The sequence below is a fragment of the Pristiophorus japonicus genome, chromosome 7 (genome assembly GCF_044704955.1).
Source record: "Pristiophorus japonicus isolate sPriJap1 chromosome 7, sPriJap1.hap1, whole genome shotgun sequence".
Classification (NCBI taxonomy): Eukaryota; Metazoa; Chordata; class Chondrichthyes; family Pristiophoridae; genus Pristiophorus; species Pristiophorus japonicus.
The window spans coordinates 211708826-211726068 of record NC_091983.1 but is presented as its reverse complement, the minus strand read 5'-3'; the positions used below and the strand labels follow the sequence as shown (position 1 = coordinate 211726068).

The 17243-nt window shown below is 46.9% G+C and overlaps 1 protein-coding gene across 3 annotated transcripts in view; it reads right to left on the bottom strand.

Annotated features, from left to right (window-relative positions):
- Positions 1-17243, bottom strand: part of nphp1 (nephronophthisis 1) — a 155886-nt gene that overhangs the window by 22353 nt on the left and 116290 nt on the right. For all 3 annotated transcript variants that reach the window (XM_070885764.1, XM_070885763.1, XM_070885761.1), the window contains 2 exons: positions 11601-11677; positions 11428-11521 (listed from right to left, as the gene is read on the bottom strand). In XM_070885764.1, the coding sequence (XP_070741865.1) occupies positions 11428-11521; positions 11601-11677 (171 nt within the window). The remainder of the gene's footprint in view (positions 1-11427; positions 11522-11600; positions 11678-17243) is intronic.

Below are 17243 nucleotides of genomic sequence, written 5' to 3'. Positions count from 1 at the left end.
GCATGTGATTATACTATTGTTTAAACTTTGGGCCGAATTTACTGAATTTTCCATTGCATTCTTTTCAACTTGTATTAATTAGAGAGTATTATATGTGTTTCTCTATGACACAACACTCATCCATCTCATGGGCCTGGCTGGCCATCCATTACATAATTGGGTAAAACTCATTTCAGTGTTTAATCACACTGTGAATTGTGTGGCAGGTTCTATCGCATATACATTACTTTTTATGCTGAAGTTCATTATCATCTAAAATGCTCTGGTGAAGTTTTTTTTTTAAAGTCAGTTACTACAAAAAAAAATCTACTGAAATTTCAGATCTGAAGAACTGTGGCTGCTTTGATCAATGCAAATGTATGACATAGAGTGACTTTATTTTAAAATTAGCAGCTTAAAGCCACAGTAATGTTTAAACTGGATCAAGGGCTAATTTTTATCCCACTTGCAGACTTGTGGAAAATGGTAGTCCAGGCATTAAGGTTACTTTGGAAGATCCTAATGCCACTTTATAAATTCTAATGTAATTTATTTTTTATTCTGTCCTTTTTCAGCTAATTTTCTCCCCTCATTAAGCCATGGTTTCCTTGTTGTAGTAGTCCTACAGTTAATGGTTACTCTCCAGTACCTCATTAAGGTGACCCTCTTGAGTGTGAGAGACTGGTCTGTGAGCATCAGCAGGCCATTTCAACCATACTAGCCATCATATCCAATTCCGATCCTGTTCTCATCCAACATCCAGGGGCAGGGACAAGGGAAGATCATTTTCCTCGTTAAAGGTTAAAACCCTATGCATTGTGACAGTGTAAAAATAACTAGTATGTACTGGTAGCAATGTGGTGGAGGAGGATTTCCTGGAGTGCATTAGTGATGGTTTTCTAGACCAATATGTCGAGGAACCAACTAGAGAGCTGGCCATCCTAGACTGGGTGATGTGTAATGAGAAGGGACTAATTAGCAATCTTGTTGTGCGAGGCCCCTTGTGGAAGAGTGACCATAATATGGTAGAATTCTTTATTAAGATGGAGAGTGACACAGTTAATTCGGAAACTAGGGTCCTGAACTTAAGGAAAGGTAACTTCGACGGTATGAGGCGTGAATTGGCTAGAATAGACTGGCAAAGGATGCTTAAAGGGTTGACGGTGGATAAGCAATGGCAAACATTTAAAGATCACGTGGATGAACTTTAGCAATTGTACATCCCTGTCTGGCGTAAAAATAAAACGGGGAGGGTGGCTCAACCATGGCTAACAAGGGAAATTAAGGATAGTGTTAAAGCCAAGGAAGAGGCATATAATTTGGCTAGAAAAAGCAACAAACCTGAGGACTGGGAGAAATTCAGAATTCAACAGAGGAAGATTAAGGGTTTAATTAACAGGGAGAAAATAGAGTACGAGAGTAAGCTTGCAGGGAACTTAAACACTGACTGCAAAAGTTTCTATAAATATGTGAAGAGAAAAAGGTTAGTGAAGACAAACGTAGGACCCTTGCAGTCGGATTCAGGTGATGTTATAATGGGGAACAAAGAAATGGCAGACCAATTGAACAAATACTTCGGTTCTGTCTTCACGAAGGAAGACACAAATAACTTTCCGATTATACTAGGGGACAGTAGGTCTAGTGAGAAGGAGGAACTGAAGGATATCCTTATTAGGCAGGAAATTGTGTTAGGGAAATTGATGGGATTGAAGGCCGATAAATCCCCGGGGCCTGATAGTCTGCATTCCAAATTAGTTAAGGAAGTGACCCTAGAAATAGTGGATGAATTGGTAATCATTTTCCAACAGTCTATTGACTCTGGATCAGTCCCTATGGATTGGAGGGTAGCTAATGTAACACTACATTTTAAAGGAAGGAGAGAGAAAACGGGTAATTATGTACCAGTTAGCCTGACATCAGTAGTGGGGAAAATGTTGGAATCAATCATTAAGGATGAAATATAAGCACATTTGGAAAGCAGTGACAGGATCGGACCAAGTCAGCATGGATTTATGAAAGGGAAATCATGCTTGACGAATCTTCTGGAATTTTTTGAGGATGTAACTTGCAGAGTGGACAAGGGAGAACCAGTGGATGTGGTGTATTTGGACTTTCAAAAGGCTTTTGACAAGATCCCGCACAAGAGATTGGTGTGCAAAATCAAACCGCATGGTATTGGGGGTAATGTACTGAAATGGATAGAGAACTGGTTGGCAGACAGGAAGCAGAGAATCGGGATAAACCGGTCCTTTTCAGAATGGCAGGCAGTGACTAGTGGAGTGCCGCAGGGTTCAGTGCTGGGACACAGCTCTTTACAATGTACATTAATGATTTAGATGAAGGAATTGAATGTAATATCTGTAAGTTTGCAGATGACACTAAACTGGGTGGCGGTGTGAGCTGTGAGGAGGATGCTTAGAGGCTGCAGGGTGACTTGGACAGGTTAGGTGAGTGGGCAAATGCATGGCAGGTGCAGTATAATGTGGATAAATGTGAGGTTATCCATTTTGGGGGCAAAAACACGAAGGCAGAATATTATCTGGATGGCGGCAGATTAGGAAAAGGGGAGGTGCAACGAGACCTGGGTGTCATGGTTCATCAGTCACTGAAAGTGGGCATGCAGGTATAGCAGGCGGTGAAGAAGGCAAATGGTATGTTGCCCTTCATAGCTAGGGGATTTGATTATTGGAGCAGGGAGGTCTTACTGCAGTTGTACAGGGCCTTGGTGAGGCCCCACCTGGAATATTATGCACAGTTTTGGTCTCCTAATCTGAGGAAGGATGTTCTTGCTATTGAGGGAGTGCAGCGAAGGTTCACCAGACTGATACCAGGCATGGCTGGACTGTCATATGAGGAGAGACTGGATCAATTGGGCTTTTATTCACTGGAGTTTAGAAGGATGAGAGGGGATCTCATAGAAACATATAAGATTCTGACGGGACTGGACAGGTTAGATGTGGGAAGAACGTTCCCAATGTTGGGGAAGTCCAGAACCAGGGGACATAGTCTTAGAATAAGGGGTAGGCTATTTAGGACTGAGATGAGAAGAAACTTCGTCACTCAGAGAGTTGTTAACCTATGGAATTCCCTGCCGCAGAGAGTTGTTGATGCCAGTTCATTGGATATATTCAAGAGGGAGTTAGATATGGCCCTTACAGCTAAGGGGATCAAGGGGTATGGAGAGAAAGCAAGAAAGGGGTACTGAGGGAAGGATCAACCATGATCTTATTGAATGGCGGTGCAGGTTCGAAGGGCCGAATGGCCGACTCCTGCACCTATTTTCTATGGGCCCAAGTTTCCACATGATTTGCGCCTGATTTTTAGGAGCAACTGGTGGAGAACGGACTATCTTAGAAATCGCAATACTCCACATTTTTTTTTCTGCAGTTCTAGTCAGGTAGAACAGTTCTACTTTGGAACAGAATTTTTTCTTCAAAAGGGGGCGTGTCCAGCCACTGACGCCTGATTTCAAAGTTTCCACAGTGAAAATGTACTCCAAACTAAGTAAGAATGGAGCAAGTGAAGATTTTTGTAGAACTGAAAAAACCTGTTCTACACATTAAAAAATCAGGCGCAGGTTACAAACTAGGCGTCCAGAACGAGGTGGGGGGGGAAGGGAAGTCATTAAATTTTACAATAAATCCTTATTTATGCTTCTAGAAATGTTATATAAATAAATCCAACCTGAATAAACATTTATAAGCAAAGAAAAGATTAAATAAACCGTCTTCCTACCTGTGTGAAAGTGCTTCAGGCACGGAGAATGGTGCAGTCAGCCTGAGGCGCCCGTTCTTCCCGCGGGGGGGGGGGGGGAGGAGGCGCCCGTTCTTCCCGCGGGGGGGGGGGGGGGGGGGGGAGAAGGCGCTCGTTCATCCCGTGGGGAGGGGAGGAGGAGGAGGCGCCCGTTCTTCCCGCGCGGGGGGGGGGGGGGGAGGCGCCCCTTCTTCCCGCGCGGGGGGGGGGGGGGGGGGGGGAGGAGGCGCCCGTTCTTCCCGCGGGGGGGGGGGGGGGGGGGGGAAGGCGCCCCTTCATCCCGCGGGGAGGGGGGGGGGGGGGGGGGGGGGAAGGAGGAGGCGCCCGTTCTTCCCGCGCGGGGCGGGGGGGGGGGGGGGGGGGGGGAAGGCGCCCGTTCTTCCCGCGGCGGGGGGGGGGGGGGGGGGAAGGAGGAGGCGCCCGTTCTTCCCGCGCGGGGGGGGGGGGGGGGGGGGGAGGCGCCCGTTCTTCCCGCGGGGGGGGGGGGGGGGGGGGGGGGGAGGAGGCGCCCGTTCATCCCGCGGGGAGGGTGGGGGGAGGAGGCGCCCGTTCTTCCCGCGGGGGGGGGGAACGGGACAGAGAGAAGGCTGCACGTATCTGATGTGAATGTGCTTTTATTAAAAAAATGTTCAAAAATTAAACAGCTACAAAGAACTACAAAAATGGCCGAGTGCCAATGTTTTTTTCACACTGAGCATGCACGAACGCTCCAACGTGCACGCGCAGCGTTGCCGGCAGGAAAAAAACTAATTTAAATAGTACCCGCCCCCTCCCACTTACAAAATCGGCGCGAGTGTAGGCTCCACCCCCCTGGGCGCCGCGCCAGGCAGACAAGGAGCTGCAGAACGCTCCAGAATCGCGAGTTTTCTTTTCGGCGCCGTTTTAGCCATGATCTGATTGAATAGTGGTGCAGGCTCGAAGGGCCAAATGGCCGACTCCTGCACCTATTTTCTATGTTTCTATTATGTTCCTAACACATTTGAGACTGCACATAGGGAGGTTAAAGTAACAGTGACCTCAGTCTTTATTAAGACACTCCAGAGTGAGGAACAGGCCTTAGGGGCCGGCTTATATACAGTGCTCCCAAGGGATGTTGGGATCCCTTGGGACTTCAGGGGATGCGCTCCCTGGTGGTAGAACACGGGAGTGCCTGCTTTACAAATACACAACATCACTCTCCCCCAAAGTCAAAGTGAAAACTATTTACAAGGTGAGGCGGTCGGGAGCCTTTCTTTCCCTGGTGGACCGCCTCGCTACAAATGTCTGTGTTGGCTGTGCCCTCACTGGGCTGGCGTGTTGTTGGCCCTGCAGGGCTGCTGGGTGAGCCTGGCCTTGCTGGGCTGTTGGGTGTGATGGGTTCAATTTCCTGGTCCGGGTGGTGTAGTTGATCCTTTGGGTGTGTGTTGTGGGCTCGAAAAAGGTAGTGTCTGCTGTGGGTTGTTCAGGGCAGTCTGTGAATCGCAGCCTCGTTTGGTCCAGATGCTTTCTACAAATTTGTCCATTGTCTAATTTGACTACAAACACCCTACTCCCTTCTTTAGCTATCACAGTGCCCGCGATCCACTTGGGACCATGTCCATAGTTTAGCACATACACCGGGTCATTCAGATCAATTTCCCGTGACACAGTGGCGCGGCCATCGTTTACATTTTGTTGCTGCCGCCTGCTCTCTACCTGATCATGCAGGTTGGGGTGAACCAGCAAGAGGCTGGTTTTAAGTGTCCTTTTCATGAGTAGCGCAGCCGGGGACACCCCTGTGAGCGAGTGCGGTCTCGTGCGGTAGCTGAGCAGTACTCGGGACAGGCGGGTTTGGAGTGAGTCTTATGTGACTCGTTTCAAGCTCTGTTTGATTGTTTGTACTGCCCGCTCTGCCTGCCCACTGGAGGCTGGTTTAAACGGGGCTGAGGTGACATGTTTAATCCCATTGCGGGTCATGAATTCTTTAAATTCGGCACTGGTGAAACATGGCCCATTGTCACTGACAAGTATGTCAGGCAGGCCGTGGGATGCAAACATGGTCCTCAGGCTTTCACTGGCGGCGGCAGCAGTGCTCCCTGACACCACCACCAGGAACATTTTACCGAGAAACGGGCCCCATAGTCGACATGGATTCTCGACCATGGTCTGGAGGGCCAGGACCACAAACCTAGTGGTACCTCTCTGGGCGTGTTGCTCAACTGAGCACACACGCTGCATTGCCGTATACAGGACTCTAAGTCAGAGTCGATACCGGGCCACCAAACGTGGGATCTGGCTATCGCTTTCATCATTACGATACCCGGGTGTGTGCTGTGGAGATCCGAGATGAACGTCTCCCTGCCCTTTTTGGGTAGCACTATGCAGTTACCCAACAACAGGCAGCCTGCCTGAATGGACAGCTCGTCCTTTCGCCGCTGGAACAGCTTGATTAGCTCTTGCATTTCAACGGGGATGCTGGCCCAGCTCCCATGCAGTAAACAGTTTTTTACTAGGAACAGCAGAGGATCTTGGCTGGACCAAGTCCTAATCTGGCGGGACGTGACAGGTGATTTATCATTTTCAAACGCTTCCATGACCATCAAGAAGTCTGCGGGATGCGCCACCATCAACAAGTTTTCAGGCTGCGCCATTTCCACCCCGTGGTGGGCAATGGTAGCCGACTGAGAGCATCCGCACAGTTCTCGGTGCCTGGCTTGTGGCGGATGGTATAGTTATACGCTGATAGCGCGAGTGCCCACCTTTGTATGCGGGCAGAAGCATTAGTATTTATCCCCTTGTTTTCAGCGTACACGGATATGAGGGGCTTGTGATCGGTTTCCAGCTCAAATTTGAGACCAAACAGGTACTGATGCATTTTCTTTACCCCGAACACACGCGCTAATGCCTCTTTGTCAATCATGCTGTAGGCCCTCTCGGCCTTCGACAAGCTCCTGGAGGCATAGGCGACAGGTTGCAACTTCCCCGCAACGTTAGCTTGTTGTAATACACACACGACTCCGTACGACGACACATCACATGCTAGCACAAGTCTTTTACACGGTTTATACAATACAAGCAGCTTGTTGGAGCATAAAATGTTTCTGGCTTTCTCAAAAGCAATTACTTGGTGTTTTCCCCATACCCAGTTCTCACCTTTACACAATAACAAATGTAGGGGCTCTAAGAGTGTGCTTAACCCCGGTAGGAAGTTACCAAAATGGTTGAGGAGTCCCAGGAACAACCGCAGCTCCGTGACGTTCTGTGGCCTGGGCGCGTTCCTGATAGCCTCTGTCTTGGCGTCTATGGGCCGGATGCCGTCCACCGCGATCTTTCTCCCCAAAAACTCCACTTCTGTTGCCATGAAGACGCATTTCGACCTCTTCAGCCGCAGCCCTACACGATCCAGTCGCTGGAGGACCTCCTCCAGGTTTTGTAGGTGCTCGACGGTGTCCCGATCTATGACCAATATGTCGTCCTGAAAAACCACCGTGCGTGGTACCGACTTGAGTAGGCTCTCCATGTTTCTCTGGAAAATCGCTGCAGCTGACCGAATTCCAAAAGGGCATCTGTTGTCGATGAACAGTCTCTTGTGTGTGTTGATGCAGGTGAGGCCCTTCGAAGACTCCTCCAGCTCCTGCGTCATGTAGGCCAAAGTCAGGTCGAGCTTGGTGATCGTCTTGCCTCCTGCCAGCGTCTCAAATAGGTCGTCTGCCTTAGGTAGCGGGTATTGGTCCTGTAGCGAGAAACGATTAATAGTTACCTCATAATCGCCGCAAATCCTGACCGTGCCATCACTTTTGAGTACTGGAACAATCGGGCTGACCCACTCGCTGAATTCCACTGGGGAGATGATGCCCTCGCGTTGCAGTCTGTCCAGCTCGATTTCCACTCTCTCCCTCATCATGTGAGGTACCGCTCGCGCCTTGTGGTGAATGGGTCGTGCCTCTGGGACCAAGTGGATCCGCACCTTCGCCCCGGAAAAGTTTCCAATGCCTGGCTCAAAAAGGGAAGGAAATTTGTTAAGAACCTGGATACATGAGGCCTCATCGACATGTGATAGCGCTCGGATGTCATCCCAGTTCTAGCAGATTTTGCCCAGCCAACTCCTTCCAAGCAGTGTGGGGCCATCACCCGGGACAATCCAGAGTGGCAGTTTGTGCACCGTGCCCTCGTAGGTGAGCTTGGCCATGGCGCTGCCCAGGACCGTGATGAGCTCTTTGGTGTACGTTCTCAGTTTCGTGTGGTTGTGGCTCAGGGCTGGTCTGAGTGCCTTGTTGCACCACAGTCTTTCAAATATCTTTTTACTCATGGTGGATTGGCTAGCGCCAGTGTCCAGTTCCATGGCTACGGGTAAGCCATTCAATTTTACATTTAGCATTATAGGTGGTCATTTCATCGAAAATGTGTGCACCCCGTGTACTTCAGCATCTGCCTCCTCTCACTGCGGCTCGAAATTGCTTTGATCCACCATGGACCGATCTTCCTCTGCCACATGGTGGTTAGCAGGTTTTGCAGAGCTTGCAGCTCGTCTGCAAGCTCGTTGAAGGTGCCCCATTGTTCCAAACTCTTGCAAACATACCCTATGTAGCGGCATGAATAGGCTGAATAGAAGCCTCCACAACGACAACAAGGTGTGAACTGCCTTGCATTCATCCTTTGTTGCGGACTCCGCGTCATCTGGGTCACCTGAGGCCTGCTGGCAGTTGCAGACTCATGGTTTCTGCCCTGTACATTTTTGCTCGCAAACACAGTTGCAGTTAATTTATGAACATTGCTAGCATTTGTGAGCTGTGAGATTTGTTTGGTGTTATCACTGGTGGACATAAACGCCTGTGCTATCGCAATGGCCTTACTGAGGGTCGGTGTCTCTACAGTCAAAAGTTTTCGTTGGATGGTCTCGTGGCCAATGCCCAGTACAAAAAAGTCTCTGAGCATCTGCTCCAGGTAGCCATCAAACTCACATTGTACTGCAAGTCGCCTTAGCTCAGCGACATAGCTCGCCACTTCCTGACCTTCAGATCGCTGGCATGTGTAGAACCGATACCTCGCCATCAGCACGCTCTCTCTCGGGTTAAAATGCTCCCACACCAATGTACACAGCTCCTCACACGACTTATCTGTGGGTTTCACCGGAGCCAGAAGATTCTTCATGAGGCTGTAGGTCGGTGCCCCGCTGACCGCGAGGAGGACCACTCTCCTTTTTGCAGCGCTTCCTTCTCCGTCCTGCTCGTTGGCTACAAAGTACTGGTCTAGCCGTTTGACATTGGCTTCCCAGTCCTCTCCCTCCGAGAACTTCTCCAGAATGCCCACAGTTTGCTGCACCTTTGCGTTGGATTCGTATACTCGTCGCCAGTTATTGTGTGCCTAACACAGATGAGACTGCACACAGGGAGGTTGAAGTAACAGTGACCTCAGTCTTTATTAAGACACTCCAGAGTGAGGAACAGGCCTTAGAGGCCGGCATTTATACAGTGCTCCCAAGGGATCCCTTGGGACTTCAGGGTATGCGCTCCCTGGTGGCGGAACATGGGAGTGCATGCTTTACAGATACACAACAGTTTCTATAAGACATTGAAGCAGAACATACACTGCAATTAGCAATGCCAGAAGAAGCTTGTCTAAAGAAGAAGGACGTCCAGAGAGAACAAGACCTCAAGTGCTACAGAAGCTGATCACTCCATTGCTTTGAGGTAGATCCTTGCTTTAAGGTTGTATGTATTGCTTCTGTGAACTACTGAATCATTAAATCTGTTTGATTAAGTACAGAGTAGTCCAAGTGTCTTTATCGACTGGTCAGGTCCACACATCATTGGAAAATCAGTAATCATCGAATTATAGGATCGTTATGGCACAGTAGGAGGCCAATCAGCCCGTTGAGTCCGTGCCGGCTCTCTGCAAGAGCACTTCTAGTCCCAATCTCCCGCGCTTTCTCCGTAGCCCTGCAATTTTTTTTCTTTGAGTTACTTATCTAATTACCTTTTGAAAGCCACAATTGAATCTGCCTCCACCACCCTTTCAGGCAGTGCATTCCAGATCCTAACCACTCACTGGGTAAAAAGTTTTTCCCATGTCGCCTTTGGACTTTCTGCCAATCATCTTAAATCTGTGTTCTCTGGTTTTCGACCCTTGCACCAATGGGAACAGTTTCTCTCTATCTACTCTGTCCAGACCCCTCATGATTTTGAACACTTCTATCAAAACTCCTCTCAATCTTCTCTGCTCTAAAGGGAACAACCCCAGCTTCTCCAGTCTATCCACGTAACTGGTCCCTCATCCTAGATCTTGTTGAATGGCGGAGCAGGCTCGAGGGGCTAGATGGCCTACTCCTGTTCCTAATTCTTATGTTCTTATGTATCCCTGGAACCATTATTATAAATCTTTTCTGCACCCTCTCTAAGGCCTTTACATCCTTCCTAAAGTGCAGTGCCCAGAATTGGACACAATCCTCCAGTTGTGGCCAAACCAGTATTTTATAAAGGTTCATCGTAACTTCCTTGCTTTTGTACTCTATGCCTCTATTTATAAAATCCAGGATCCCATATGCTTTTTTTAAACTGCTTTCTCAACCTGTCCTGCCACTTTCAATGATTTGTGCACAAATACTTTTTGTTCCTGCACTCACTTTAGAATTGTACCTTTTAGTTTATATTGCCTCTCCTCGTTCTTCCTACCAAAATGTAATCTCTTTGCACTTTTCTGCTTTAAATCCAAGTTTTGCATCATCTGAAAATTTTGAAATCGTGCCCTGTACATCTCGGTCCAAATCATTAATATATGACAAGAAAAGCAGTGGTCCTAGCACCTTCCTCCAGTCCGAAAAACAACCGTTCACCATTCTCTGTTTCCTGTCACTCAGTGAATTTCGTATCCACTGTCCTTTTTATTTCTTGGGCTTCAATTGTGCTGGCAAGGCTATTATGTAGTACTTTATCAAATGCCTTTTGGAAGTCCATGTATACCACATCAACCGCATTGCCCTCATCAACCCTCTCTGTTACCGCATCAAAAAATTCAATCAAGTTGATTAAACACGATTTGCCTTTAACAAATCTGTGCTGGCTTTCCTTAATTAATCCTCACTTGCCCACTAATCCTTACACCACTTAGACCCATTCCCTTGACCTTTTACAACTTATTTTTCAAATATTTATCCACATCCTTTTAAAAGCTATTATGGATTCTGCTTCCACCACTGTTTCAGGTAGGGCATTCCATGTCCTAACAAGTTTCTGTCTGAAAATAAATTCTCCCAATCTCTCCTTTCGTTCTTTTGGTGATGAATTGAAATTTATGCCCTATAGTTACTGACTCAGTGACCAGTGGAAATAGTTTCTCCCTACTTACCTGATTTAAACCTAGGGAATGAACCTTCACAGGCGTCCGCTATAACTTTGGCAGAAGAGCCGCGGAAACCCTGGAATAACATTGTTGAGGCTATTTTCTGGGTTTCCGCAGCTCTAACGCCGAAGAGCGGTAGATCTCCTACAGAAATTCATCCCCCGCCCACCCCGCTCCCCTCCACTCTAAATGAATGATAAACAATTTTAATAATCAGATCCCATCAGAGTTACTTGCAAATCTCAGTAGGGGTAATGTCCAGACTCCATTTCTTATTTACTTCAATAAAAAGAACAGCTAATTCACAAAAAAAAGTACTGTTAGATTTGACTTGGTTTGGTCACGCTAAAAGTATGTCTTACAAGATAAATGAACATGTCACAGATCTGAAATACCTACTTTAGGATAGTTCTCATCTGAGTAGTTGGTAACTGCAGCTTCACTAGGAGTTTAGGTTGTTTCCTGGACACCATCATCTGTTGGAAAAGAGAAGCTAAAACAGGAAGGCAAAACAAGATTAGGAGATAGTTCAAGGAATCAGGAATATTTGCATAAAAATAGATATGCCTCACCTCTCTTCGAAAGTGTTGGATCCACTTCTAATCCTTTTTCATAAGGTGTTCCACCATTTAATACAATTTCATAGGTCCTATAATAATGAAAAATACCAAACAATCGGAACAATGTACAAGCATTAATATTTCTGGTAGTCAACTGAGAAATCTACTTCAATAAAATCACAATCATTAAACTTGTGTGGACATTTATACAGTGCTTGTCACGTACCAAGGAGCTTTGCAGGAGTAAGAGTGGCACGGAGCACAAAATACAAGTGAAGGCAAGGGTGGTAACTAAAAGCAAGGTTGAAAAAGTAAATTTCAAGAGCCTCTTGAAGGAGGAGATATGACGGTAGCAAGGTTAAGAGCTTTAAGATTCCAGCATACATGATACTTGTGGAGGGAGAAAGGGAACAAACAAGGAAAATGGTACAAAATAAATGTGTGATTTTTCTTTTGCAATCACCATCACTAAACTGAGCTAAAATTGCTTAACACAATTTTATGACAATTTAAAATAATGGCGCAAAATTCACATGGACCACATGTCCAAATGCACCATATGAAGTGGGATAGGACCCCTCCCATGTCCCTACCAGCAACAGGTTCAAAAAATTACCCCTTTGTAAAAAATATTTTCTATATGCTTTCTCTTCATATGCCCCAAATACAGAGCAGAGATCTACAGACAGATACAGATTATATGCAGGATGTTAAAAAGACATTAAAGGAGAAGTTTCAAGGTTGTAATCTGATTTTACGGTCATGACTTTATGACTTTACAAAGTATTCAGACCTGCCCCTACTGTGATTCAGCACATTGATCCATTGAGTAATGTTTACTGTAGCAGTTGTTACAATTGAGTGGCTTGCTAGGCCATTTCAGGGGGCAGATAAGAGTCAACCACATTGTTGTGGGTCTAGGCCAGACCGGGTTTTACGGCCATCCGGTAGTTTCAGGGTCACAATTACTGACACTAGCTTTTTATTCTTTAATTCTATTGCATTATTAGTCCAGGCCTCTGGATTACCAGTACCGTAACTTAATCACTATGCTACCACTACAGAAAGCAATAGTACGAATAAAACCAGATAGACCACTCAGCATTGACCTCGGCAGGCTTCGGGCACGACAGCGGCACACCCAGCCCAGTCAACCCTGCAAAGTCATCCTCACTAACATCTGGGGACTTGTGCCAACATTGGGAGAGCTGTCCCATAGACTAGTCAAACAACAGCTTGACATGTCATACTCACAGAATCATGCCTTTCAGCCAATGTTCCAGACTCCTCCATCACCATCCCTGGGTATGTCCTGTCCCACCAGCAGGGCAGATCTACCTGAGGCAGTGGTATGCATGAGGGAGGGAGTGGCCCTGGGTGTCCTCAACATTGACTCCGGACTCCATGAAGTCTCATGGCTTCAGGCTAAGCATGGGCAAGGAAAGCTCCCGCTGATTACCACCTACCACCCTCCCACAGCTGATGAACCAGTACTCCTCCATGTTGAGCAGCACTTGAAAGAAGCACTGAGGGTAGTAAGGGCGCAGAATGTAGTCGGGGTGGGGGTAGTTCAATGTCCATCACTAAAAGTGGCTCGGTAGCAGCACTACTGACCGAGCTGGCTGAGTCCTGAAGTATATAGCTGCCAGACTGGGCCTGCAGCAGGTGGTGAGAAAACCAACACGAGGGAAAAACCTACTTGACCTAATCCTCATCAATCTACCTGAAGCAGATGCATCTGTCCCAACAGCATTGGTAGCAGTGACCACCGCACAGTCATTGTGGAGACGAAGTTCCGTCTTCACATTGAGAACACCCTCCATCGTGTTGTGTGGCACTACCACCGTGCTAAATGGGATAGATGCAGAACAGATCTAACAGCTCAAAACTCGGCTTAGCACATCTATGTGGTGCTGTGGGCCATCAGCATCAGCAGAATTATATTCCACCAGAATCTGTAACCTCATGGCCCGGCATATCCCTCACTCTACCATTACCATCAAGGCAGGATACAAACCGTGGTTCAATGAGGAGCGCAGAAGAGCATGCCAGGAGCAGCACCAGGCGTACCTAAAAATGAGGTACCAACCTGGGGAAGCTGCAACACAGGACTACATGTATGCTAAACAGTGGCAGCAGCATGCTATAGATCGAGCTAAGCAATCCAACAATCAACAGATCAGATCAAAGCTCTGCAGTCCTGCCACATCCAGTCGTGAATGGTGGTGGACAGGAGGAAGAGCCTACATGAGTATCACCATCTTCTAGGTTGGGGCCCATAGACATTGCTGTATCCAGTGTGCTCAGTCGTTTCTTGATATCACCTGGAGTGAATCGAATTGGCTGAAGACAAGCTTCTGTGATGGTAATGTACTCTGAATCATCAGCAAAATGATGGAAGGCGTCATCGACAATGCTATCAAGCGGCACTTACTCACCAATAACCTGCTCACCGATGCTCAGTTTGGGTTCTGCCGGAAGCACTCAGCCCCTGACCTCAGTAATGGGGAACATGGAGATGGCAGAAACTCGGAACAAATATTTTCTATCAGTCTTTACGGTAGAGGACACTAACAATATTCCAACAAGGGGCTATGGGGGGGAGGGGGGGGGGAGGAACTTAACAGAATCACAATCACTAAGCGGGTGGTACTCAGTAAGATAATGGGACTAAAGGCAGATAAATCCCCAGGACCTGATGGCTTGCATCCTAGGATCTTAAGAGAAGTAGTGGCAGGGATAGTGGATGCATTGGTTGTAATTTACCAAAATTCTCTGGATTCTGGGGAGGTCCCAGCAGATTGGAAAACCCTATTTAAAAAAGGAGACAGACAAAAAGCAGGAAACTATACACCAGTTAACCTAACATCTGTGGTTGGGAAAATGTTGGAGTCCATTATTAAAGAAGCAGTAGCAGGACATTTGGAAAAACAAAATTCGGTCAGGCAGAGTCAGCATGGATTTATGAAGGGGAAGTCATGTTTGACAAATTTGCTGCAGTTCTTTGAGGATGTAACTAACAGGGTGGATAAAAGGGAACCAGTGGATGTGGTGTATTTGGACTTCCAGAAGGCATTTGACAAGGTGTCACATAAAAGGTTACTGCATAAGATAAAAGTTCACAGAGTTAGGCGTAATACATTAGCATGGATAGAAGATTGGCTAACTAACAGAAAACAGAGAGTTGAGATAAATGGTTCATTCTCTGGTTGGCAATCAGTAACTAGTGGGGTGCCGCAGGGATCAGTGCTGGGACCCCAACTATTTACAATCTATATTAATGACTTGGAAGAAGGGACTGAGTGTAAGTTACCAAGCTTGCTGACGATACAAAGATGGGAGGAAAAGCAATGAGTGAGGAGGACACAAAAAATCTGCTAAAGGACATAGACAGGCTAAGTGAGTGGGCAAAAATTTGGCAGATGGAGTATAATGTTGGAAAGTGTGAGGTCATGCACTTTGGCAGAAAAAAAATCCAAGAGCAAGTTATTATTTAAATGCAGAAAGATTGCAAAGTGCCGCAGTACAGCGGGACCTGGAGGTACTTGTGCATGAAACATAAAAGGATAGTATGCAGGTACAGCAAGTGATCAGGAAGGCGAATGGTACCTTAGCCTTTATTGCAAAGGGGATGGAGTATAAAAGCAGGGAAGTCTTGCTACAGCTATACAAGGTATTGGTAAGGCCACACCTGGAATACTGCGTGCAGTTTTGGTTTCCATATTTATGAAAGGATATACTTGCTTTGGAGGCAGTTCAGAGAAGGTTCACTAGGTTGATTCCGGGGATGAGGGGGCTTGACTTATGAGGAAAGGGTGAGTAGGTTGGGCCTCTACTCATTGGAGTTCAGAAGAATGAGAGGTGATCTTATCGAAACGTATAAGATTATGAGGGGGCTTGACAAGGTGGACGCAGAGAGGATGTTTCCACTGATGGGGGAGACTAGAACTAGAGGGCATCATCTTAAAAAAAGGGGTCGCCCATTTAAAACAGAGATGAGGAGGAATTTCTTCTCTCAGAGGGTTGTAAATCTGTGGAATTTGCTGCCTCGGAGAGCTGTGGAAGCTGGGACATTGAATAAACTTAAGACAGAAATAGACAGTTTCTTGAGTGATAAGGGGATAAAGGGTTATGGGGACCAGGCGGGAAAGTGGAGCTGAGCCCATGATCAGATCAGCCATAATCTTATTGAATGGCGGAGCAGGCTCGAGTGGCCGTATGGCCTACTCCTGTTCCTATTTCTTATGTTCTTATTACAGCCCTGGTCCAAGCATGAACAAAAGAGCTGAATACCAGAGGTGAGATGAGAGTGACTGCCCTTGACATCAAGGCAGCATTTGACCGAGTGTGGCATCAAGGAGCCCTAGTAAAATTGAAGTCAATGGGAATCAGGGGAAACTCTTCATTGGCTGGAGTTAAATCTAGCACAAAGGAAGATGGCTGTGGTTGTTGGAGGTCAATCATTCCAGCCCTAGGATATCCTCAGGACAGTGCCCTAAGCCCAACCATAAGAACATAAGAAATAGGAACAGGACCATACGGCCCCTTGAGCCTGCTCCGCCATTCAATAAGATCATGGCTGAACTGATCATGGACTCAGCTCCACTTCCCTGCCCGCTCCCCATAACCGTTTATCATTTAAGAAACTGTCTATTTCTATCTTAAATTTATTCAATGTCCCAGCTTCCACAGCTCTCTGAGGCAGTGAATTCCACAGATTTACAACCCTCAGAGAAGAAATTTCTCTTCATCTCTGTTTTAAATGGGCAACCCCTTAGTCTAAGATCATGCCCTCTAGTTCTAGTCTCCCCCATCAGTGGAAACATTCTCTCTGCACCCACCTTGTCAAGCCCCCTCATAATCTTATACGTTTCGATAAGATCACCTCTCATTCTTCTGAATTCCAATGAGTAGAGGCCCAACCTACTCAACCTTTGAAAACCTCAACCTACTAAACCATCTTCAGCTACTTCATCAATGACCTTCCCTCCATCATAAGGTCAGATGTGGGGATGTTTGCTGATGATTGTACAGTGTTCAGTTCCATTCGTAACTCCTCAGATAATGAAGCAGTTAATGCCCACATGCAGCAAGACCTGGACAACATTCAGGCTTCAGCTGATAAGTGGCAAGTAACATTCACGCCACACAAGTGTCAGGCAATGACCATCTCCAACAAGCGAGAGTCTAACCACCTCCCCTGGATATTCAACTGCATTACCATCACCAAATCCCCCACCATTAACATTTTGGGGTTACCATTGACCAGAAACCTAACTGGACCAGCCACATAAATACTTTGGCAAGAGGAACAGGTCAGAGGCTGGGTAATCTGTGGCAGGTGTTTCACTTCCTGTCACTCTGCTGAATGCTCACTTTTCAGAGTGAGCTTAGAAACCCAGTACTGAACTCAGCGCTGAGTTCGAAGCTCGCAGAGCGTAATGTTAAGTGACGTCACGCTCTCACCATTTGCATGTCCAGGGCCAGCACTGATTTTGGCAACGCTAAGGCACTCACCAAAATGATGCTCGCCGAGTCCCTCGTCAGAGAAGTGCATTAGGGTGGTAGCCACCATTTTTTGCCAGGATAGTGTGGCAAACAGGTGGCGCTAAGGTAGGGAATTTGTTGGCCTTTGTAATTTTAAGAAATTGGATC